Source organism: Geotrypetes seraphini, chromosome 5, assembly GCF_902459505.1.
Source record: "Geotrypetes seraphini chromosome 5, aGeoSer1.1, whole genome shotgun sequence".
Lineage (NCBI taxonomy): Eukaryota > Metazoa > Chordata > Amphibia > Gymnophiona > Dermophiidae > Geotrypetes > Geotrypetes seraphini.
This window is the reverse complement of record NC_047088.1, coordinates 243,472,468-243,497,346: the sequence shown is the minus strand read 5'-3', so window position 1 is coordinate 243,497,346 and position 24,879 is coordinate 243,472,468. Positions and strand designations below refer to the sequence as shown.

At 44.3% G+C, this 24,879-nt stretch overlaps 1 protein-coding gene across 1 annotated transcript in view; it reads right to left on the bottom strand.

The window, feature by feature from the left end:
- Positions 1–5,485: 5,485 nt before the first annotated feature.
- MARCO (macrophage receptor with collagenous structure) overlaps positions 5,486–24,879 on the bottom strand; it is a 54,487-nt gene continuing 35,093 nt past the window's right edge. Inside the window, exons 10-13 of the mRNA XM_033947104.1 lie at positions 24,107–24,213; positions 18,995–19,039; positions 16,016–16,201; positions 5,486–5,842 (exon numbers count right to left, since the gene is read on the bottom strand). Coding sequence (XP_033802995.1) covers positions 24,149–24,213 — 65 coding nt within the window. The 3' untranslated portion in view covers positions 5,486–5,842; positions 16,016–16,201; positions 18,995–19,039; positions 24,107–24,148. The remainder of the gene's footprint in view (positions 5,843–16,015; positions 16,202–18,994; positions 19,040–24,106; positions 24,214–24,879) is intronic.

Sequence of the window (24,879 nt, the reverse complement as noted above, 5' to 3'; positions counted from 1 at the left end):
AACTTCTCTAAGGTATAGATATGTAATTATAAAGAATTCAAGAAGGGTAAAGGGGTAGTCAGTCAATCATATTGCACCAACTATACAAGAAAGTCTACCGATTAGAATAACAGCTTCTAATCCTGCAGATATGGGGTCAAATCTAGTTGTTCCCATTCATGTACCTTGAGTACATGACTTCTCTCCTTAGACATTTCCCTTAAAGATGAGATAGTAAAAGCACAGTGATGATAACTCTTGTCCCTAGAGGAAGAAAAATGAGTAGTGTCGGAACCAAGGAACTAGTGGAGAATTGTGAAACAAATGAATAATATCAAACATTTGGCAAAAGTCAACCAATTGAGACATCCTAGATGTTGCATTGTATTTAGAAATGTGCTATTATCATGGTGCCATCTAGTGACAAAAACAGGATTCTCCCATCTATTGCCAGGGCTGCAATATGTATGTTGTCTGACACTTGTAAACATAAATTACATCTTCAGTGAATCTCTTAGCTCAGCACCAAAGGTAGCAGAAGAACCAGGGGCTAGCCGCTAGATGCGCGGGTCCGCTCCGATCTGATTTTTTGGCCGACTACAAAAGAGCTATTGATGCACAAAATATTTTTTGCGTACAAATGATTTGCACGGAGGTTCGTCGTAATCCCTGTCTCTCTCCCGTCCAATTGATCGCTGTGAGAGCGACTCTCACACATGCGTAGAGCCGGCAGGGGAAGCCTCCTGCCACTCGGCTGTTTGTGCCTGAGTATCCCCATGAAAGGGGGAGGAACTGTGCCTGACACCTGTGCACAAGAGCTGATCGTTAGGCACAGCTCTTTTGCGTGGGTCCAGTACAGTCCCTGATCACTGGAGCTCTCGGTCAAGTTTAATGTTTGTTTTGGGTATTCTTTTCTTTGAACATAATATGGACACACCTCTTATGTGTGTGTTTTCTGTAAGTGTGTGTCCTATGCCTAACAGCTGTTTTCTGACTACAGGTGAGGGACATACACTCACATAAAACACGCACAAACAACTGCCAGTAAGAGGTGGGCATTCCCTTCTATGCATTACAAGGAATGCATCTTATAATGCATTTGCATAGGGTTCGTGGTAGCTTCCACCGTGATTGGTAAAAGCTCCCCCAGTCCTCGAGAAGCCTTTTGTCCATCAGAGGCTGAGCTGCCTTGCAAGTCAGACTGGCTGCAACCAGTCTTACTTCCACAGCAAGCTTTTGAGAATTGGGGCCTCAACAACTGATTTAACTGGTTAGTGGCCATTTTGAATATCGGCTGGAAGAATAATAATTAGTGCTATAATCACTTTCTGGCTGTGCCACTGCATCAGGTACTGTTATTGTCCTCTTGTTGCTTTTCTCTGTGCCAGGCTGAAATCAGATTTGCCTACTGGTCTTGATCATGAGGGAGCCTACAAATTGTATGCCTCATGATTAATTCACAAGAGATTTGCACCCAAAACCTGGATCATGATATACCTTTGGCCAGCAGATAATAATGATGGTTATTTTCGAAGGAAATGGGCATCCCAAAATACAAAAAATGAACATCCGTGTGCTTGTGATATCCAAATTCCAATGTTGCAAGGAATGAATTTGGACATCTCACACTGCTGTACATCCAAATAGAAAGGGACATGTTGTAGGTGTGTTTTGGATAGAACTCGGGAAGGCCCAAAATTGATTACCATATTTCCCCGCGTATAGGCCGTGGCCTATACATGGGTTTTACAATCATCTGCAGTGGGTGCGGCTTTCTTATATGGGGCGGCCTATCTAAAGACGTCGCAGATAAGCTACCCCATTGGAAGATCAGCCGCGGAGTCCCCCGTACCTGCAGCTCCCTCCTGGACGGCTGCCGGCTGCCTCCTCGTGGCCAGCGGTACAGGGCAGGAGCGATATTTCAGCATCCAGCCGTCCCCACGCCGCTTCCTCAATGCCTGCGCCAGTTCTCGCAGGACTCGACGCAGGCATTGAGGAAGCAGTGTGGCGCTGGCTGGATGCTGAAAAGAATGCTCCTGCCCTGCACCGCTGGCCGCGATGAGGCAGGAGGCAGCCGGCGAAGGTATTTACTGGGGGGGAGGGGATGTATAGGCCGCCCCATTGTATAGGCCGTTTTAGGTTTAAAGCGCTTAGATAAGCCGTGGCTAGTAACATGGGGCGGCTTATCTAAGAGTTTTAAAACCTAAATCGGCATTTCCTGCGGCCTATATATGGGGAAATACGGTACTGAAGGGAAAGAACTGTCCGAGACTTAAAAAAAGGATGTCCTTAGACCTGTTTCAGTCACATCTAGGGTACAGGAAGGTGCTCAATCAGAGCATAATACCTCCTTAATCCCCGAATGGTTGCTGTTCTCCTCCGTCTCTCTTGAAAATGAAACTAGAAAGGAATACCAGGCTCTGTGACAGCTTCAGGTATTATAAATCAGCCCTCCAATTTTTTTTTGGGGGGATGACAGGTGTAGATGGGGGGTTAATTTACTCCTCCTCCTCCCAATGCATGCATTAAACATGCTTTTGCTGGGGGGGGGGGGGGGAGGAGGTATGCTGAAGCCCCACCATCCAATGAAATGCGGTGCTTGAGCTGCTCCCTTCTACCTTGCGCTGCAATTTTTTAATATGCAGACAGAACTTAATTGCATAAAAATCCACCCTGTATTTTTAACCAGGAGAATAAAGAGGTAGTAGGAAAAAGAGAATAGTACCCCTGGCTCCTGTAATCTCACTCCTTGTGGGTTCTTATACCTAGGATGGAGGCAATAGGAAATGGGCAGCACTGCTCCAGGTCCCTGTGCTATTTCACTGCCTGTGTTACTGGATCTTACATGGCGGTGAGGGAGGGTATAAGAGAGGAGAGGGGTAGCTTGCTTGCGGCTCTAGTATCAGAAGGATTTTGTCAGTGGCTCTTCTCATCTGCAATCTTCTGCCACTGACCCTCTCGGTTTGTTCCTGTCCCCCCTCTCCTTTTATTTTATCATGTATCCGCTAATGGTTTTTGCCTCTTGTGTCAAGTATGTCTGTCCATTGTTTTTAGCAATCTGTGTACTCCTTCCCTATTTTATATTTTACACAATTTGTATGGAAACCGCTTAGTCTCCTTTAGCGGTATATGAAATACGAGGGCCATTTCATAAATAATACACACTATGTTTTTTTTTTTATTTACATGTTTATTTTATTTTACTTTTTTTCAAGTATTTCTTTACAATCCTTCAATATAGTCTCCCTGCTTTGCAATGGCCGAGTCCCAAAATCCGGGAAGCTTCATTATTCTACCCAAGACACCGTTTTTGTTCAGTTGCCGAATGGCTCGGGTAACGGCGAAAGAAAGCAAAACGATGTCCACGCATAGGCTGTTTCAACTTTGGAAAAAGTTCAAAGCCTGGTGGACTAATGCCTGGACTGTAGGGAGCATGACGTAACGCCTCCCAGCCGTTTTCGCGTAGTTTTTCCAATGACGACATTCCCTATGTGCGGGCGAGCGTTGTCGTGAAGAATGAGTGTCCCAGCCAAGAGCGACTGAGGTCGGGTTTTGTGCATTTTTCTGCACATTTTTTTGCAAAAAAATCACAATAATACACTGCTGTGACACTTCTTCCACACGGAACTTTGTCTGTGATGATGCATCAGCCACGAGTTTCACACATCGTGCATCGGTTGTTGATTTTGGCCTTCCTGGTCTTGCATAAGAACATAAAATCATAAGAATTGCCACTGCTTGGTCAGGCCAGTGGTGCCCGGCATTCCGCTCATGTGGCGGCCCCCCAGGTCAAAGACCAGTACTCTAAATGAGTCGAGCCTCACTTGCGTACGTTCCAGTTTAGCAGGAATTTCTCCAACTTTGTCTTGAAGGTGCTTTCCCCTATAACAGACTCCGGAAGAGCGTTCCAGTTTTCTACCACTCTATGCTCACACGACCACTCTGAAAACGAGTTGCCCACTAAGAAACTGTACTATGGTCCACTGTTAATAATAATAATAATAATTCAATTTATGGAATTCAATACATAGTGTACATAGGGTGGCTATGACAAGTTTGGGAAATGGAGGCTGCAGGTGTCTGTTGACGATCAGAGGTCGTACATTAAGATTGAAACTCTACTTGGCAAAAACCCGACAGATCCACAGTGTTTTACGTGAAGTTTGTGGTGAGTTGAGATACCATCAACAACTTCTATCGTACCAAGCAGCCTTATGGGGCAAAGACCTAGAAAAATTAATTACACACACAAACAAATGCGGAGAATTTAGGAAACACCTAAAAACTTACCTGTTCTCGAAATACCTAGGGAACGAACCAGGACAATAGCCCCCCTTCGTAATACCATCCCAAAACCGAACTTGTAAACTGTTAACCCCTAATCACTAACTATGAATACTCCATTCAATTTATGGAATTTTTCTAATTCTTTGTAAGCCGCATGGCCCTGCAGCATATGAATTGTTGTTATCAAGATTAATGTTGTTATAATCAGATGTACACTGCTATACTCTGTAATTCGCTGTCTGTACAATTTCTCTTTATTGTAAACCGCCTAGAAGTCGCAAGATTGTTGGCGGTATATTCTTATACAGACAGACAGCGAATTACAGAGTATAGCAGTGTACATCTGATTATAACAACATTAATCTTGATAACAACAATTCGTATGCTGCAGGGCCATGCGGCTTACAAAGAATTAGAAAAATTCCATAAATTGAATGGAGTATTCATAGTTAGTGATTAGGGGTTAACAGTTTACAAGTTCGGTTTTGGGATGGTATTACGAAGGGGGGCTATTGTCCTGGTTCGTTCCCTAGGTATTTCGAGAACAGGTAAGTTTTTTAGGTGTTTCCTAAATTCTCCGTATTTGTTTGTGTGTGTAATTAATTTTTCTAGGTCTTTGCCCCATAAGGCTGCTTGGTACGATAGAAGTTGTTGATGGTATCTCAACTCACCACAAACTTCACGTAAAACACTGTGGATCTGTCGGGTTTTTGCCAAGTAGAGTTTCAATCTTAATGTACGACCTCTGATCGTCAACAGACACCTGCAGCCTCCATTTCCCATACTTGTCATAGCCACACTATGTACACCACAGAACTCCTAAGCCAGGGGTAGGCAATGAGGGCTGGGCAATGAGGATTTCCCCAATGAATAAGCATGAGATCTATTTGCATACAATGGAGACAGTGCATACAAGTAGATCTCATGCATATTCAGTGGGGAAATCCTGAAAACCCAACTATATTGCAGCCCTCGAGGACCGAGATTGCCCATCCCTGTCCTAAGCAAAACGTCCTGCCACTTCAAGCACTGAAGTGAAGTGAAAACAAGGTTTACTGCAATTGCATCATCCACTCCCCAATGTTGCCAACCTCTGCATTATTTATGAAATGACCCTCCTATAATAAACTTGAAACTATTCAGCTGTGTTTGTCAGAATATGGGAATGTATGAAATGATCTAATTGCACACATGTACTTTTGCAAACATCTTTCCAAGCTTTACTCATGTGACAGGTGTTGAATTTTTGTGTATTTTGAGAAGGTGGAATCTAAGTAAGTTCCAAGTACATTTTCAACCAGGTACAGCCAACACAATTTGCCATTTTGCACTTTCTCTGCTTGGTCTTGCCAGTCATGGGTAGCTCACAGGCATCATTCATCTTGAGCTCAGATTTATGCCTCAGAAGATGTTGAATGTCTCCAGACGGTGCGTGCAGCCATCTAGCTACCACACTGTACTCCAGCGTCTTCGCTGTGATTGCAGTTATGTATTCCCCATGGAGATTTGTTACATGCAAGCAGAGATGCTTCATTCCCGTTACACTTCACTTCATCCAACCAAATTTTTCCAGTTCCTACATATGATAAGAATACAAACATAAGCCAGCTATACATATACGGTAGACTCTCAGTTAACCGGCACCCATGGAGATTGATAGATGCCGGATAAATGGAGTTTCTGGTTGCTTGAGAGTTACTATTAAAAATAGGCTATACCCCATACAATGCCATACCATAAACTGTTCCAGACAAACTACTGGACATGTGGTAGGCAACGCATGGGCATGCTCAGCTGTGGTGTGCCAAGTTTACACTTAAATTTCCACCAGAAATTATTTTCATTTTTATTTAAAGTATTACAGTATTTCTTAGATTTTTTTAATGGTTGCTTGAGTTCCGGTTAACAGAGAGTCTACTGTATTTAGATCATGTATTGTAATACCTTTACTGAAGCTCATGCTAACCGCTCTGAATTGACTCCCCAGTCATTAGTAGCGGTATGGAAGCGTCCAATACACAGTAAATGAAGAGAAATAGATCTGTACTTTTGGATAAGAATATCTAGACTTTGGAGACCATTTGGCACGCCCTGCAGAGGCTCGACAGCAAGCTGACTGACTCAACACAAGAGGTACTTAGTCTCTCGGGGAAAGTGGACAATTTGTCAAGAACTATAGAACAGACTAAAAATGACTCTACTGAACAAATGACTTGTGTTAAAACTGAAGTAAAAGATTTGAAGGAAATAACATCAACTCTGATTAGAGATAAGATATATGTTCACTCTAAATTGGAACAATTTGAGGACCATAACAGAAGGCTAAATTTACGGATACTAAACTTCCCAAAATCACCAGCTTTAAATCCTCATGACTATTTTAAAAAGTACCTAATGGAGATTCTCAAAATTCCTCAACAAGCTATTCATCCCTTTAATAAAATATATTATATACCAACTAGTATGACTAAAGCTGATGAAGAATGAAATTTGGTAGTGCAAAAAGATCTGACTGCAGTTTTGGAGGAATCCCTTTCCAATGTTAAGGAAAGGGGGACGCTTTTGGTCTCCTTTGTTTTTGAACAAGATTTGAACCATATAATGAAACTTTACTTTCGAAATTCACATCAAGACTTTTCTGGACAAAGAATTTGGATCTATCTGGATATATCCAAGCAAAAGAGTTTCTTTCTATGCGAGATGAAACAAAAAGATTGGGGGCTTCTCACCTTCTAGCACAGGGGTGCCCACACTTTATGGGCTTGCAAGCTACTTTTATAATGACTAAGTCAAAATGATCTACCAACAATAAAATAAAAAAAAAACACAAAGCACACTGAAAGGCAGAGAAAATGTTTAATTATTCATATTCCGGGTTTTTTCAAAGAGGTCACGGCAGATGACTCTATGCAATGTCACCTCAGTAACAAAATACAAAAATAGACAAATACACCCCCTCCCTTTTTACTAAACCACAATAGTAGATTTTAGCACAGGGAGTTACGCTGAATGCCTCGTGCTGCTCTCAATGCTCATAGGCTCCCTGCGCTAAAAAACGCTATTGCGGTTTAGTAAAAGGGAGCCATAGTGCAAAATATAGACAGCAGATATAAATTCTCAAAACCGACACATTTTGATCACTAAATTAAAAATAAAATCATTTTTCCTACCTTTGCTGTTTGGTGATTTCATGAGTCTCTAGTTGCACTTTCTTCTTCTGACTGTGCGCATCCAATCTTTCTTCCTTTCTTTCAGCCTCCTGTATGTTTCCTCTCCTCCAGACCTCATTCTCTCCCCCAACTTTTTCTTTCTGTCTCCCTGTTCCCCCTTCTTTCTGTCTCCCTGTCTGGCCCCTTTCTTTCTTTCTCCGTGCCCTCCCCCAAGCCACTCGGTTTGCTGCCACCGCCATCGGGGAACAGCCCCCAAGCCACCGCCGTCCCAAGCTTTCCCTGCAGAAGCGTCGCGCTGACCAGCATTCTGCTCCCTGACGTCAATTCTGACGTAGGAGAGGAAGTTCCGGGCCAACAAGGCATTTCTCCTCATTCCATCCAGCCTGAGCCCCATCTCTCCTTGATCCAGCATTTCCCTTCTGTGTCTGTCAGAATTACCATTCCACCTATTTTCCAGCATCACCCTTCTTTGTGTCCATCTCACCTATATCCCTATCTCACCACTTTTTCAGAATCTTCATTTGTCTCTGTCCTTGTCTTTACCCCATGTTCACCATTTGCCCTTTCAATGTCTTTATCTCCCCCCACACACTTTTTCAGCATTACTTCTATGTCTCTATTTCACCTCCTCTTCATGTCCCCTCTGTATCTCTATCCTTATTCAGTAGGTCCTGCTTACTCTTTCTCTTCTTTGTGTCACTATCTCCATTTTCAGCTTTCCCCCCTTTTCCTTTGTTAATGCATCCTGTAGCCAGAATCTTTCCACTCCGGCCCAGCCAAGTATGAAATATTTCCTTTTGTTTCCCTTCCCTCTCTCTTTCTCTCTCTCTTCTGCTCCCTCACCCACGAGTCCTGCATCTGGCCCTCTCCCTTCTACCTGCACCTGGCTAAACCCCCCCTGCTCCGCGGCTCTCTTAAGCAACTCGTCAGCAGCGGTGATCAAGACAAGCTGCCGACATCGAGGCCTTCCCTCTACGAGTCCTGCCTTTGTGGAAAAAGGAAGTTGAAACAAGCGGGACTCGCAGAGGGTAGGCCCCGATGTCAGAAGCTTGTGTCGATCGCTGCTGCTGAGTTGCCGAAGAGAGCCGCGGAGCAAGGGGTGTGGCCGGAAGCAGGTAGAAGGGAGAGGGTTGCTGGAAGAGGTAGAAGTTCCGGAGTATGACACCGACCCGGGCCAGGATGATTTCTTTTTCAGGCTGTTGCTGCTGCCGCCACCATGCCACCACAACCCCCCCCCATATGACAAAAACAGCCTAATGCTCGGCGTCGGCGTCTTTGACGTCGGGGAGAGGAAGGCTGATAGGCCCGGTAGATCGGGACGGCAACACGAGTCTAACACAGAGCCCAGGATGGGCTCTGCGATCGACTCACGTTGCCTTCCTGAGCTACCAGTCGATCGCGATTGACGCGTTGGGCACCACTGTTCTAGCATATCCCTGTAAACGTTTGGTTCGCACCTGGGGATTAAGTACACTTTCTTTTTACCATCACAGTTGAGAGCCTTTCTAGACCTTACAAAGATCTCTGAAGTAATGTAACTTAGGGCTCCTTTTTAGCACACGCTAAACCCACGCTACGCGGCTAAAACTTACGCCAGCTCAATGCTGGCATTAGCGTCTAGCGCGGTCGGCAGTTTAGTGCACACTATTACATGCGTTGAACCGCTAACGCGTCGTCGTAAAAGGATCCCTTAATTTAGAAAATCAGCTGGATCTTATATTTTTGAAGGATTATCAAGCGTAGTCAGCTTTCTTATAATTCATTAATTTTCCTATAATTATTTAATTTTCCTATCTATTCTCTCCATGGAATTTAATGGATCACCCTGTTTAATTTTGGTCTAAGAAAGGAATTGGATTATTACTTTTATAATGTTTTGTTCCTTGTAAAACTTATGTTCTGTATTTCTGTAACAAGTGTATTACTTGTGATATATTATAAATCAATAAAAAAAAATCTAGGGTTACCAGACATCCGGGAAAACCCAACCATGTCCTCTTTTTAGAGGACTGTCCGGACTCCAGGATGGACTTTCCAAAACCCTGCATTTGTCTGGGTTATGGAAAGCCCCAACAAGCTCCGGCTGCATCTGGAGGGCCTCTGAGCATGCGTGGATGACGTCATACACAGCCGTGCATGCTCCAGACCCTCCAGATGCAGCCAGAGATCATCGGGGAACAGAGGAGGCTTTGTGGGGGGCGAGTCTGTAGGTGGAACTGGGCAGGGCTGGGTAGAACAGGATGGAGCGGGAGGCGGAACAGGGCAGGGTCATGTCTCTGGGGTTTTCTGGATTGAAATATGGTAACCCTAAAAATGTCCAGTAGTTATTTCTGACAAGAAATTGCCGTTTAACCAGCAGATGTTGAAGATTTATAAGACAGATCATACTGAAAATTTATAATTCTGTGTACAGTTGTGTTAGATTCCCTGTGGCTTAAACCCTAACCTGCAATTAAATTTGCCTTCTGCTTCTGGTCCTGGAAGTGAAGAGGAGGATCAGAAGGGCAGGTATCTGTCGTATGTGTTCAGACCCGGTGCTGAGAAAGAGAGAAGGGATGAGAAGGTGTAAGAGCTTGGGAGGCGGAAAGAGCATCTGGAAGGAGGGACTATCTTTTAAAGGCGGGGTGAGAATGGGAGAATAACCTCTTCTTGGAGGAGAGAAGAGTGGAAGAACTATTGAATGAAGAGAGCTTCTGAGAGGAGGACGTGAATGAGGATAGAACAACCTTTGGAGATAATTGGGGTGGGTGGAACAGTACTACAACTACTATTAATCATTTCTATAGCGCTACTAGACATATGCAGTGCTATACATCAAAACACAGAGATAGTCCCTGCTCTAAAGAGCTTACAATCTAGTCAAGACAGACAAACCGGACAGAAAAGGGCATCAATACACTGTGCTCAGGTGGAGGAATTACAAGGGAGTAGCAAGATTCCAAGCAGAATCCCCAAAGAGTGGCAACATTCCATGCGGAATCCCCAAAGAGTGGAAGCATTCCAAGCAGAATCCCCAAAGAGTGGCAACATTCCATGCGGAATCCCCAAAGAGTGGAAGCATTCCAAGCAGAATCCCCAAAGAGTAGCAACATTCCATGCAGAATCCCCAAAGAGTAGCAGCATTCCATGCAGAATCCCCAAAGAGTAGCAACATTTCAAGCAGAATCCCCAAAGAATAGCAACATTCATAAGAACATAAGAATTGCCGCTGCTGGGTCAGACCAGTGGTCCATCGTGCCCAGCAGTCTGCTCACGCGGCGGCCCTCTGGTCAAAGACCAGCGCCCTAATTGAGACTAGCTCTACCTGCATACGTTCTGGTTCAGCAAGAACTTGTCTAACTTTGTCTTGAATCCCTGGAGGGTGTTTTCACCTATAACAGCCTCCGGAGCTCAGAGAGGTTCTGGCGAGTCCTATTAAAGACTTGTTCAACAAATCTCTGGAGATGGGAGTGATTCCTGGGGATTGGAGGAGAGCGGATGTGGTCCCTATTCATAAAAGTGGTCACAGGGATGAAGCAGGAAACTACAGGCCGGTGAGCCTCACTTCAGTTGTTGGAAAAATAATGGAAGTGTTGCTGAAAGAAAGGATAGTGTATTTCCTTGAATCTAATGGGTTACAGGATCCGAAGCAACATGGCTTTACAAAAGGTAAATCGTGCCAAACGAACCTGATTGAATTTTTTGATTGGGTGACCAGAGAGCTGGATCGAGGACATATGCTAGATGTAATTTACTTGGATTTCAGCAAAGCCTTTGATACAGTTCCTCATAGGAGGCTGTTGAACAAACTTGAAGGGCTGAAGTTAGGACCCAAAGTGGTGAACTGGGTCAGAAACTGGCTGTCGGACAGACGCCAGAGGGTGGTGGTTAATGGAAGTCGCTCGAAGGAAGGAAAGGTGACTAGTGGAGTCCCTCAGGGTTCGGTGCTGGGGCCAATCCTGTTCAATATGTATGTAAGTGACATAGCTGAAGGGTTAGAAGGAAAAGTGTGCCTTTTTGCAGATGATACCAAGATTTGTAACAGAGTAGACACCGAAGAGGGAGTGGAAAATATGAAAAAGGATCTGCAAAAGTTAGAGGAATGGTCTAATGCCTGGCAACTAAAATTCAATGCAAAGAAATGCAGAGTAATGCATTTGGGGATTAATAATAGGAAGGAACCGTATATGCTGGGAGGAGAGAAGCTGATATGCACGGACGGGGAGAGGGACCTTGGGGTGATAGTGTCCGAAGATCTAAAGGCGAAAAAACAGTGTGACAAGGCAGTGGCTGCTACCAGAAGGATTCTGGGCTATATAAAGAGAGGCGTAGTCAGTAGAAGGAAGAAGGTGTTGATGCCCCTGTACAGGTCATTGGTGAGGCCCCACTTGGAGTATTGTGTTCAGTTTTGGAGACCGTATCTGGCGAAAGATGTAAGAAGACTTGAGGCGGTCCAGAGGAGGGCGACGAAAATGATAGGAGGCTTGCGCCAGAAGACGTATGAGGAGAGACTGGAAGCCCTGAATATGTATACCCTAGAGGAAAGGAGAGACAGGGGAGATATGATTCAGACGTTCAAATACTTAAAGGGTATTAATGTAGAACAAAATCTTTTCCAGAGAAAGGAAAATGGTAAAACCAGAGGACATAATTTGAGGTTGAGGGGTGGTAGATTCAGGGGCAATGTTAGGAAATTCTACTTTACGGAGAGGGTGGTGGATGCCTGGAATGCGCTCCCGAGAGAGGTGGTGGAGAGTAAAACTGTGACTGAGTTCAAAGAAGCGTGGGATGAACACAGAAGATTTAGAATCAGAAAATAATATTAAATATTGAACTAGGCCAGTTACTGGGCAGACTTGTACGGTCTGTGTCTGTGTATGGCCGTTTGGTGGAGGATGGGCAGGGGAGGGCTTCAATGGCTGGGAGGGTGTAGATGGGCTGGAGTAAGTCTTAACAGAGATTTCGGCAGTTGGAAGCACAGTACCGGGTAAAGCTTTGGATTCTCGCCCAGAAATAGCTAAGAAGAAAAAAAAAAAAAATTTAAAATGAATCAGGTTGGGCAGACTGGATGGACCATTCGGGTCTTTATCTGCCGTCATCTACTATGTTACTATGTTACTATGGAAGAGCGTTCCAGTTTTCTACCACTTTCTGGGTGAAGAAGAACTTCCTTACGTTCATACGGAATCTATCCCCTTTCAACTTTAGAGAGTGCCCTCTCGTTCTCCCTACCTTGGAGAGGGTGAACAACCTGTCCTTATCCACTAAGTCTATTCCCTTCAGTACCTTGAATGTTTCGATCATGTACCCTCTCAATCTCCTCTGTTCGAGGGAGAAAAGACCCAGTTTCTCAAATCTTTCACTGTACGGCAACTCCTCCAGCCCCTTAACAATCTTAGTCTCTCTTCTGTGGACCCTTTCGAGTAGTACTGTGTCCTTCTAAGTCTCTTTTCTGGGAGGCCTCTCCAAGTACAGCCCCAGACATCCTGTATTCGTGTATGAGATTTTTGTTACCTACATGCATCACTTTACACTTATCCACATTGAAACTCATCTGCCATGTTGATGCCCATTCCTCAAGCCTGATTATGTCATGTGGCAGATCTTCACAATCCCCCTGTGTCTTCACTTCTCTGAACAACTTCGTATCGTCCGCAAATTTAATCACCTCACTCGTCGTACCAATGTTCAGATCATTTATAAAGATGTTGAAGAGCACAGGTCCAAGCACCGAGCCCTGCAGCACCCCACTGGTGACGCTCATCCAGTCCGAGTATTGTCCATTTATCCCCACTCTCTGTTTCCTATGCTCCAGCCAGTTTTTAATCCACGTGAGTATTTCACCTTATATTCCATGGCTTGCAATTTTCTGAAGTAGTCGTTCATGTAGAACTTTGTCAAACGCCTTTTGAAAATCCAGATATTCCATGCAGAATCCCCAAAGAGTAGCAACATTCCATGTGGAATCCCCAAAGAGTACTACTACTAATCATTTCTATAATGCTATTAGACATACGCAGTGCTGTACATCAAAACACAGAAGAGACAGTCCATGCTCAAAAGAGCTTACAATCTAGTCAAGACAGACACAATGGACAAGAAGGTGCATCAACACACTGTGCTCAGGTGGGGGAATACAGAGGGAATAAGACAGATATTGGTGCTTAGCAGGTGGGTTGGAGTTTGGAAATGAAGGCAGTTTCAAAGAATTGAACTTTGAGCCTGGATTTGAATACTGTCAGTGACGGAGCCTCACATATCGAGTCAGGCAGTTTGTTCCTGGCATAGGATGCAGCAAAGTAGAAGGGAGTCAGTATTCCAAAAGGTTTAACTGGTAAGGAGAGATTCCTGCCCAGCTAAATCCCATAGAGCTGGCTGGTAATCAATATTTAATTGTGCTTAATTGTGTACTACTCCTGAATATCGTTACTAATCAGCCATTCCCTAACTGACTAGGTTACGGGTGGCTCGGGGGCAGAGCCAGATCTTAGTTGGTAGCAATATTCAGTCCACTGAGTGCATTAAGTTAGGTCAGATATATGACTGTTCCAACTTTATACTCTGAATTAATGCTGGGATTCACACAAGGCTAGTTTAGCCTCCAGCTGGGAGCAGCTTACAAGCTACTTACTGCCATGGGCTAAGCATTACTCCCCCTCAAATAAATTTGGCTATGGAATTTGCACTGACCCGGAGCTCTGAGTCTCAGCAGAGAAGTCAATTAGGTATAATCACCCTGGGAGGTAGTGTCAACAGCAGGGCTGAAGCACATTAATAGGACACATAATTCATTAGGAAAGTTTGTTAAATAGAAAATAATAAATTAATATTTGAATTTTTGAATAAGAAACCAAAGACTGGTCATCGTGACATTTGGAGCATTGAAATAAAGCATCAGATTACTGCGTTTCAATGGCCATGAATTTGGACTTGGAGGGTGAGATGTACGGCGACGGCATCTATGAGCCAAACATGGTTTTTCTTGTTACATAGAGCATTTTGGACCCCTGTTCGATTACAGAAATGAGATAGTTCCAAGTCTAATAGATGCTGGCACTGTCGTCTCAAAGTTGGGACATTGGATCATCTATTGTACTATTGTCCCTTGATAGTTACATTTTGGAGATCCATCTGGGATCAAGTGAACAAAATATTGGAAAATCCAGTGGCACTGACGTACGATACCATCCTATTTGGTAAATTAAGAGGGCTAAAAGCCAAATATCTGCTCGGAATAACAAACTTTTCTTTATGATGACAGGAGTTGCCATACAACTTATTTTGAGGAACTGGAAAAACTGGGATCGATTAAATTATACTTTTTGGTGGGAATCTCAATGTCACATTTTTTAAATGGAACGTATGGTGGCCATACAACAGACATAATACGAAGTTTATGGATATTTGGGAGCCATTGACAAAATTCTGTAAGAAGTGATTGTTGATTGTCCCCTGTTGATAATACACGTCCAGGGTGGGTGGGAATATTTTTTTAAAATTTTGAGCACAAATTTTGGGATAAGTAGAAGGGGGGGATGATATATGTATTTGTCATAGAATACAATTCTGAGTGAATTTAAGTGCTGTTAAAGTGTAAATGATTGTATAATATGTTGCACTTCTTTTTGGCTTGAAAATAAATAAAGATTTAAAATAAATAAATTAGAGGCTTGTTATTACAGCAACTGAATGGGGGAAAAAAAATGGAAACCTCCAACAAGTAACTGAATGAAGGCTTGCAGGGAAGATTTGTTTGAGAAGATTCTGAAGAAGCTGAGAAGCCAGGTCCAAAATAAACAAATAAAGAATCAGGGGTAGACTGACCATACTGGCAACAAAGAAGTAGCCGACGGCCCAGAGCAGTTGGGGAGCCCGTGCTTCCTTCCAGCTGTCTGCTACCGAGCTCATGACCTGCTCTCAACTCGTCCCACCCCCTTCTGATGTAACTTCCTACTTTGTCAAGGGCGGGACACAGCAGAGAGCAGGCCGTGAGCTCTGTGGAAGACAGTTGAATGGAATTGCTACCATTCTGGTAAAGAAACAATCTGATCTGAGGAAGAATGGGTTACCTTCGAAAGCTAATCATAAACTACATTATGTTAGTCCAATAGAAAAGGCTATTATTTTTTTCCTTTATGGTTTTGTTTTGAAGAGTGGACTAACGTAGCCACCACAACTTTTCACTGGTAAAGAAAGAAGGTATTGTGGGAGCAGCTCAGAAGACTTATTGCCCAGGCCAGGGGTGGGGTGGGGGCACAGGAGCCTTATTGCCCGTGGGTCCAGATCCCTGTCAGTCCACCCCGTTCCACCCGAGTCAAGACCCATTCCTACCCCAGCCTGGTCGCTTGTCGGGAGGGCGTCTGCGCATGCGCCGGTGTGACGTGATGGCCTCGCACAAATGCACGCATGCGCGTGACATCACCACATTGCAGATGTTGTCAAAACTCGGACAAAGTATCGGGTTTTGAAAAGCCGTCTGGACCCCCAGACATGTCCTCGAAAAGGGGGACATGTCCAGGGGAAATCCGCACATCTGGTGACCCTACCTGGAAAGAACATTATTGTATCACACCTCAGACAGCCTCCATTTCTGGACTTACCTCCTTTTGCAGTGAAGGCATCTAGTGCACGGGAATATCCCAGCATTCGGCATACAACAGTTGCATCCTTGATGTCCCATTCATCATCGCAGATTGTTCCCCAATGTTCGCTGTACAAAATTTCTACTCGGCCTCTATTAGGCTGTCCTACGAGCCTCACAATACTGCTGCTGCTGCTGGTGGAGGCTATGGTAAAGAAGAGGGACATTTTAATGCGTGAAACCTATCAATAGACAAGTTAAGAAAGGCGTGGTTTTGTACGGCAATACAGTCAAAACCTTGGTTTGCGAGCATAATTCGTATCCAGAAGCATTGCTTGTAATCCAAAGTACTCGTATATCAAAGCAAATTTCCCCATAGGAAATAATGGAAACTCAGACGATTCGTTCCACAACCCAAAAACTTTAATACAAAATACTATACGTACCTGTATTGCAAGACCTCACTCGTTTAGAACAGTCACTACACTCCTGCAGCATCAGAGAGAGATGAACCAACGGCTCAGCTGTGATGATGTGACGCGTGTATACTGTATGTACTCGTATTACAAGACCTTCGCTCGTTTAGAACAGTCCACTGCACTCCTGCAGCGTCAGAGAGAGATGAACCAACGGCTCAGCTGTGATGATGTGACGCGTGTATACTGTATGTACTCGTATTGCAAGACCTCGCTCGTTTAGAACAGTCACTGCACTCCCGCAGCGTCAGAGAGAGATGAACCAACGGCTCAGCTGTGATGATGTGACGCGTGTATACTATATGTACTCGTATTGCAAGACCTCGCTCGTTTAGAACAGTCACTGCACTCTCCGCAGCGTCAGAGAGAGATGAACCAAACGGCTCAGCTGTGATGATGTGACGCGTGTATACTGTATGTACTCGTAATTGCAAGACCTCGCTCGTTTAGAACAGTCACTGCACTCCTGCAGCGTCAGAGATGAGATGAACCAACGGCTCAGCTGTGATGATGTGACGCGTGTATACTGTATGTACTCGTATTGCAAGACCTCGCTCATTTAGAACAGTCACTGCACTCCTGCAGCGTCAGAGAGAGATGAACCAACGGCTCAGCTGTGATGATGTGACGCGTGTATACTATATGTACTCGTATTGCAAGACCTCGCTCGTTTAGAACAGTCACTGCACTCCCGCAGCGTCAGAGAGAGATGAACCAACGGCTCAGCTGTGATGATGTGACGCGTGTATACTGTATGTACTCGTATTGCAAGACCTCGCTCGTTTAGAACAGTCCACTGCACTCCCGCAGCGTCAGAGAGAGATGAACCAACGGCTCAGCTGTGATGATGTGACGCGTGTATACTGTATGTACTCGTATTGCAAGACCTCGCTCGTTTAAAACAGTCATTACACTCCCGCAGCGTCAGAGAGAGAAGAACTATTGGCTCAGTTGTGATGATGTGACGCGTGTATACTGTATGTACTCGTATTGCAAGACCTCGCTCGTTTAGAACAGTCACTGCACTCCTGCAGCGTCAGAGAGAGATGAACCAACGGCTCATTTGTAATGTGTGTATACTGTATGTACTTGCATTGCAAGACATTGCTTGCTTGTATATCAAGTTAAAATATAATGAAATGTTTTCCTTATCTTGCAAAACACTTGCAAACCAAGTTACTTGCAATCCAAGGTTTTAAGGTATCTAGAAAAAGTCCTTCCTTCATAAAGTGAGAAAAGCAAATGGAACAAAAACATATGCTGGATTCGCAATCGTATCAAAACCACAAACAATAATAATAATAATGTGTAAAGGGAGTGTCCTTCAGTTTTCAAAATTTGCGACAGCTAAAACCTTGAAGGCAATGTTGCCACTTTGTATACCCAAAGGGATTCTCTTGTGAAACATCCCTGGACCTACTCCCATAATGCTAATCACAGTGAAAGATATAATGTGCCAAAAAATATAAGTCACAAAATCTTGTATTTGGATGCTGCTGTTCACACAATAATAATAATAATTATTATTTGATGATTTGATACGACTGCAAATCCAGCATATGTTTTTGGCCGTTTGCTTTTTCTCACTTTATCAAGGAAGGACTTTATCTAGCTAATTGCCACATTCCTTCTTAGTGGGTTGGTGTGATTGGAAATGATCATTTTATAGTGAGTCACCATGGCACGTTTTCCCTTCATCCACAGACTCGGTGATATCTAAGTGAGGGTCACCATGGCAGGAGACATTATAAAATGCATCTGGCAGGGTGTCTGTGGAGAATTCCTCCAAAAGTTTGCAGTGTCCAGGAGATACTGGAGGGTTGTGCTTGATGGTGGGGTGGGGATGCGTTGGGGACATGTGTTTGTAAGGAATTCTTATAGGGGTGCAATGTATATAGGGTGTCAGGTTGTTTGTGATACAGTGTGAAGGTGATTAGGATCTCTTTCGGGGAGGGTTCTCAACCCTCCCGCCCCATGTTTTTTTTCCTTTCTCCTCTCTGTACTTTCCCCCCTCTCTCTGTTCCCTCCCCACTGCATTCACTCCCCCATCCCTTCCTTTGTGCCTGCTTCCTCCCCCTTGCACTCATTCCCTTTCCCTCCCCCTTCCCCTCAAGTGTCTTTTTATTTTCTTTCACTAGGCGTAACAATAGTATAGAGAAGGTGACATCCCAAGTCAAAATATACGCCAGTATTGCAAACTTTGTGCCGCCTAAGATTTCAGGTGTGCTGCGAGATGCTGGGGAGGAGGAGAGACTGCCTCACGCGGCAAAGGGCACATCCTATAGGCAATCAGCCAATGCCAGCACCTCTCCTTCTCTTTGCGCGTCTTCCTTGCCAGCATCCGCCCCCCCCCCCCCCCACTGGCAGCTCAGGGCCCATCTGGAGGGCCTTTGCGCATGCGCAAACATCGACCCTTCCGGATGCCACGAGCCGCGGCCACTATGTTTAGTGTGCCGTGGTTCTACAAAGTTTGCGGGACGCTGATGTACACAAAGATGATGCAGAAACCCATTTTTCCTTACCTGGCTCCCCCTTTTCACCTTTAACTCCTTGTACTCCTGGAGGTCCTGCGTCAGACAGAAATAAACACAGTCCACATGTTGCAGCATAAAATCCATGTTTGTGTTTGCTTAAGAAAGATGATGAAAATAGCAATTAGGAACTGTAAGTGCGACTATAGCGTTGCCTTTTCAAAATCAGCTGCGAGTAGAAATTATTTGGGTTTTGTTCTCAGCAGTTCTGTGTGCGCTGAAAATGGACTCACACAGCCTAAGGTAGTTAAACAAAATTGGAATATTCAGCAGCGACTGGAGGAATTATCTGGATTGTAGCGATATTGAGCCCATGATAATAATAATAATAATTTTATTTCTTATATACCGCTATACCATAAGTTCAAAGCGGTTTACAACAAGATTCATGCAATGAGAGTATGTGATGATTACAACAAAAAACATATGTTTAGAACAAGATATATAAGTTTAGAGCGGTTCATAGACAACACCGCGAAAGACAAAGGTGCGCGCCGACAACTGAGCGCAAGACAGAGGCGCGCGCCGAAGAAAATTACTGTTTTTAGGAGCTCCAACGGGGGGTTTTGTTGGGGAGCCCCCACAGTTTACTTAATAGAGATCGCGCCGGCGTTGTGGGGGGGGGGGTTTGGGGGTTGTAACCCCCCACATTTTACTGTAAACTTAACTTTTTCCCTAAAAACAGGGAAAAAGTGAAGTTTTCAGTAAAATGTGGGGGGTTACAACCCCCAAACCCCCCACAACGCCCCCACAACGCGGCGTGATCTCTATTAAGTAAAGTGGGGGGGTTCCCCCCCCACACCCCCGTCAGAGCCCTAAAAACAGTAATTTCTGCGGCGTGCGCCTCCACGCTGCGCTCAATTGTCTGCGCGCGCCTTTGTCCCGGCGCGCTTTTGTCCTGACACCGTTCAGAGCGGTTTGCAAGAAGATATATGCAATGAGAATACGAGATGTTTGCAACAAGCAACAAATGATTACAGCAGGATACAGAAGAACAGAGCGGTTTACAACAGGCAGGATACATGAGCTCGGGGCAGTTTACAAGAAGATGCATGCAATGAGAATAAGAGAGGTTTACAACAATATACATGCAATGGGGGTAAGGGGGTAATGGAGAGAGAAAGAACTTTCAGGGATACAGAACTGTCAATGGAAGAGAACTCAAATTGTGTTAAAGAGACGAGTCTTCAGTGATTTTCTGAAGTCAGCGTAGGACGCGGCCTCGAGTGTGGGTTTTACGAGCCATGTGTTCAGTTTGGCTGCCTGGAATGATAGCATTCTGTCAAGGAACTTCTTGTAGTGACATAATTTCAGAGATGGGTAATTAAAGAGATTTATTCTGTGAGAGCTCTTATTAGGGCAGTTGAGGAAGAATTGGGAGGCGAGGTAAGTTGGTAGCATCCCAAAAACCGCTTTGTAGCGGATGCAGGCAAGCTTGAAGAGTATTCTGGATTCCACCGGCAACCAGTGGAGTATTTGGAAGTATGGGGTGATATGATGAGGGCAATCTCAAAATCTAGACCAGTGTCTCGCAAACTTTACGAGCCGCGGCACACTAAACCGCGGCTTACGGCTCGAGGGTGCCCAGAGGAGCACGGATATCGCCATGATGACATCACACGCATGCATGATGTCGTCCAGTTGATGTCCGCGCATGCGCGGAGGCCCTGAGCCACCAGTGGGGGGTGCTGTAAGGGAAAAGGCACATCCTGTAGGCAGTCAGCCGGCACTGGCACCTCTTCCTCCTCCCCGGCATCTCGTACCACACCTGAAATCTCGTGGGCAACGCATCGTATGCCGCGGCACTCAGTTTGCGATACACTGATCTAGATGCTCATGCTTATGCATCCCTAACATATGTAAATGAACAGAATACTAGCACTTTCGCTTGGAAGTACATACACCCGCAAAAGTGCCAACAGGGGGCGGGGCCATGGGAGGAGCATGGGCGGGTCAGGAGCATTCCTGGAATTTGCAGGCAGCGTTACCGAATAAGGCAGATCCACACCTAATTTAGGTGCGAGGATTTACACCAGGTTTCCATTGGAAAGTCTTCATGCCCAAAAATTGGGTTGCAGATTCCGCTGCTAAATGCTGTTCTGTAAATGGTGCCCAACTCGGAGCGCTATTGATTGAATAGCACCTTTCGCCCATTCTTTTTGTGACAATTTTTCAGCCCCATATGTAGAATCTAGTGGTGTAGAATGGGCACAAGTGAACTGATGCATACTTGATCAAAAATGACTGTTCAGTGCTGTCTGTGGCAGGCGCTGAGCTCTGAGAAGCGCTGCCTGGAATTTTGCAATTTTGTGCTGGGAGGACGAATTTCAAGAAAATGTTGAAAAACGCAGCTATTTGTCAATGCCTTCCTGTGCTTTTGCTTTCTATGTTAAGGTCTTCCCTTGCCTCCTTTCAGGAGGGGGTTCCCTGAGTGAGAAATTTGAAAATCAATATAGCTTGCCAGTCTTATATTTTCAGGTGGACTTCCTGGGACACCAGGGCCGCTCAGTGGTATATTAAACTAAACTAAACTAAACTAAAACCTTAGGTTTATATACCGCACCATCTCCATGGTTGTGGAGCTTGGCTACGGTTTACAGGAGTTGTAATGAGAAAGGAACTACAAGGTAAGGGCTTGATGAGGGTCAGAGGGAGAAGGAAGTTAGAGGGCTAGGATGTCAAATTAATATCTGGATTATTGATTAAGAAACCAAAGACTGGTCTGCGTGACATTTGGAGCATTGAGATAAAGCATCAAATTACTGCATCTCAATGGCCACGAATTTGGGCTTGGAGGATGAGATGCACAGTGTCGGCATCTATGAGACAAACTTGGTTTTTTTTAATTACATGGAGCATTTTGGACCCCAGTTCATTTACAGAACTTAGATAGTTCAAAGTCTAATAGATGCTGGCACTGTCATCTCGAAGCTGGGACAATGGATCATTTACTATTCTATTGTCCATTGATATTGTGCTTTTGGAAATCAATTTGGGGTCAAATAAATAATTTTTTTGAAAATCCGATGGCATTATCGTATGATACTTGTTATTTGTACATCAACGAGGGCCAAGAGCCAAATATCTTTTAATAATAATAAACTTTTGCTCATTAATGACAGGGGTTGCCATACAGCATATTATGAAAAACTGGAAAAAAATTGGGACTGGCTGAATTACAGTTTTTGGTGGAATTCTTTATGTCACATCTTTAAAAATGGAACGGGTAATAGCCCTACAACAGGGGAATTTAAAGAAATTTCAGGATGTATTGGGAGCCATTAACAAAATATTGTAAAGAATGAATATTAGTTTTTCTTTTTGAACATACACGTCCAAGTTGGGGTGGGGGGGTTTACTTTATGTTTTCTTATGTTAAAGACAAATGTTGGGGATGTGGGAGGAGGGATATTTGATGTGAATGAGACTTGATGGAATATTAAGTGATATTAAAGTATAAAAATGGTTTAAAAAAAAAAAACCCTTCCCGGGGCTGTTAATGCCTTCTTGAGATTTTACGACTTTAATCCTGGTAGGATGAATGCTACTGTCTGTGAACGTTTGTCTGTGTTTGTTTTGTTGAAACATGATCAATTATCGTTTATGGAGCCTAAGTTAATTTGTATGTAATTTTGTAAACCGCACAGTTATGCGGTATATAATTTTTTAAATAAATAATATAACGTAATATAATTACAAAGATCAGGGAACACTCAATGAAGTTTCAAAAGAAATACTTTAAAAAACCAATAGGAGGAAATATTTTTTTCACTCACAGAATAGTTAAGCTCTGAAACGTGTTGCCAGAGGATGTGTAAGAGCAGTTAATGTTTAAAAAAGGCTTGGACAATTTCCTGGAGGAAAAGTCCATAGTCTGCTCTTGAGACATACATGAGAGAAGCGACTGCTTGCCCTGGGATTGGTAGCATGGAATGTTGCTACTATTTGAGTTTTTGCCAGGTACTTGGGACCTGGACTGACCAGTGTTAGAAACAAGATTCTGGGCTAGATGGACGTTTGCTCTTACCCAGTATGACTATTATGACCTATTGAGAATTCACTTGGTAGTACAAAAGAACATAAGAATAGCCTTACTGGGTCAGACCAATGGTTCATCAAGCCCAGTAGCCTGTTCTCACGGTGGCCAATCCAGGTCACTAGTACCTTCTCTATACTCCACAGCCTCATGAAATTCTGCATGGGATGCGATTACAAGTCATCTAATATAATAAAACGGTAAGCCGCGCATGCGCACTTCCTATGCGTGCGTCCATTTTCCGTGAGCTGTAGCTAGGAAGTGCGCATGTGCGGCTTACGGTCTGGCCTTCCCTGCTCTCGAGGCGAAAGGCGGTGCAAAGGCAGTGCGGAGCGGCAGCTGCTGGAGTAGGCCGTGGCGGCTTGATCCGAAAGTATTATGTCTACCGCTGGCGGCCGTGCGAAACCCTAATGCTGACCGAGGCTGCCATAAAGGAACAAACGCAAACCGACGCCGGCTCACTCACCCGTTCGTGAGCCTTCACTTCCCCCCCTTCCCACTCTGCCCTTATGAACTTCCCGCGTTCCCCGCTGCACCCCCCACAAGGAGGACCGAGCGCGAGTGTGGCGGGTGGGAGGTGGTACCACCGGCATCCGAGCATTGATATTTCAGAGAAGTACCAAACTGACGACTGTGGTCTAGGGGAGAGGAAGAAGGAGGTAGAGAGAGATCTGCAAGATAGAAGGAAGGGGAATAGGTGAAGGGAACAAGAATAGAGAGACTAGACTGGACAGACAGGGAGGGGCTGCAGGGAATGAGAAATCAATTTCAAGTATTTACATAAAGATGTACCATTCAGTGTCCCAGGGGGGAAAAAGGGGAAGGGAGGCCTACTGCAGGACAGGGTAGGTAAAAGGAAGGGGAGAATGGACAGGGGAGCAGGCAAGGGTGGTGGTGGACAGCCAAGGAAAAAGAAAGACAGAAAGCGCAAAGGAGAGACAGAGAGAGAGAAAGAATTAAAGACAGACACACACACATATATTCTAGCACCCGTTAATGTAACGGCTATAAGACTAAGTAAGAAATATTCAGTTTCACTCAAGTCCATAAGAAAAATGAGATCTTACCTGTAAGCCCTCTGATTCCTGTTCTTCTCCTTTACTCCACGATCACCTTTGGTCCAGTGATACCCTGGTCACCTTGTTTCCCTTTACTCCTGCTGGCCCCATATCACCTGATAACATTTATCATATTATTATCAAGAATTATCAACTTATTTTGCTTTGACTTTAAAATAAGCCAGTATACAAAATTGAAACATTTCAGTGACTCACATGAGGCTTACAGCAGATAATGCTTCATTTACTCATTAAAATCACAGCTTTTATAAGTACTGTGCAATACAATGCATTGGGACTTTGGATTAGAGAATGACACGGGGACAAAATTTTTCCCCATCCTGTCCTGTCCTTGCCCCATTCCTGAAAGCTCTGTCCTCACCTGCACAAGCCTCAAACACTTTAAAAATCATAACTGTTTGAGGCTAGTGCGGTTAAGACAGAGCTTACAGGAATGGGGCAGGGACAGCGACAAAACTCGCGGAGACGGGATCGGGAAATTGAGTTCCTGCGGGGTTGGGGAAAAATTTGTCTCCATGTCATTCTCTACATTGTTTGGATAGTCCTTTTCAGAGCTCCAGTAATTAAATAATGCTCTTCCTGCTTTTGATGTCATTTCCTGTAAGAATATGATGTCATTTCCTGTAAGAATGTCATTTCCTGTTTCACATTCCTTCACTAGTCCACTTAATTCCTTTCCACCCCCTCCACCCATGGAAGTATTCCAATGAAATAATTTTAAAATATTCCATCTCTAAAATTGTTCATTTTTCAAAAATGAA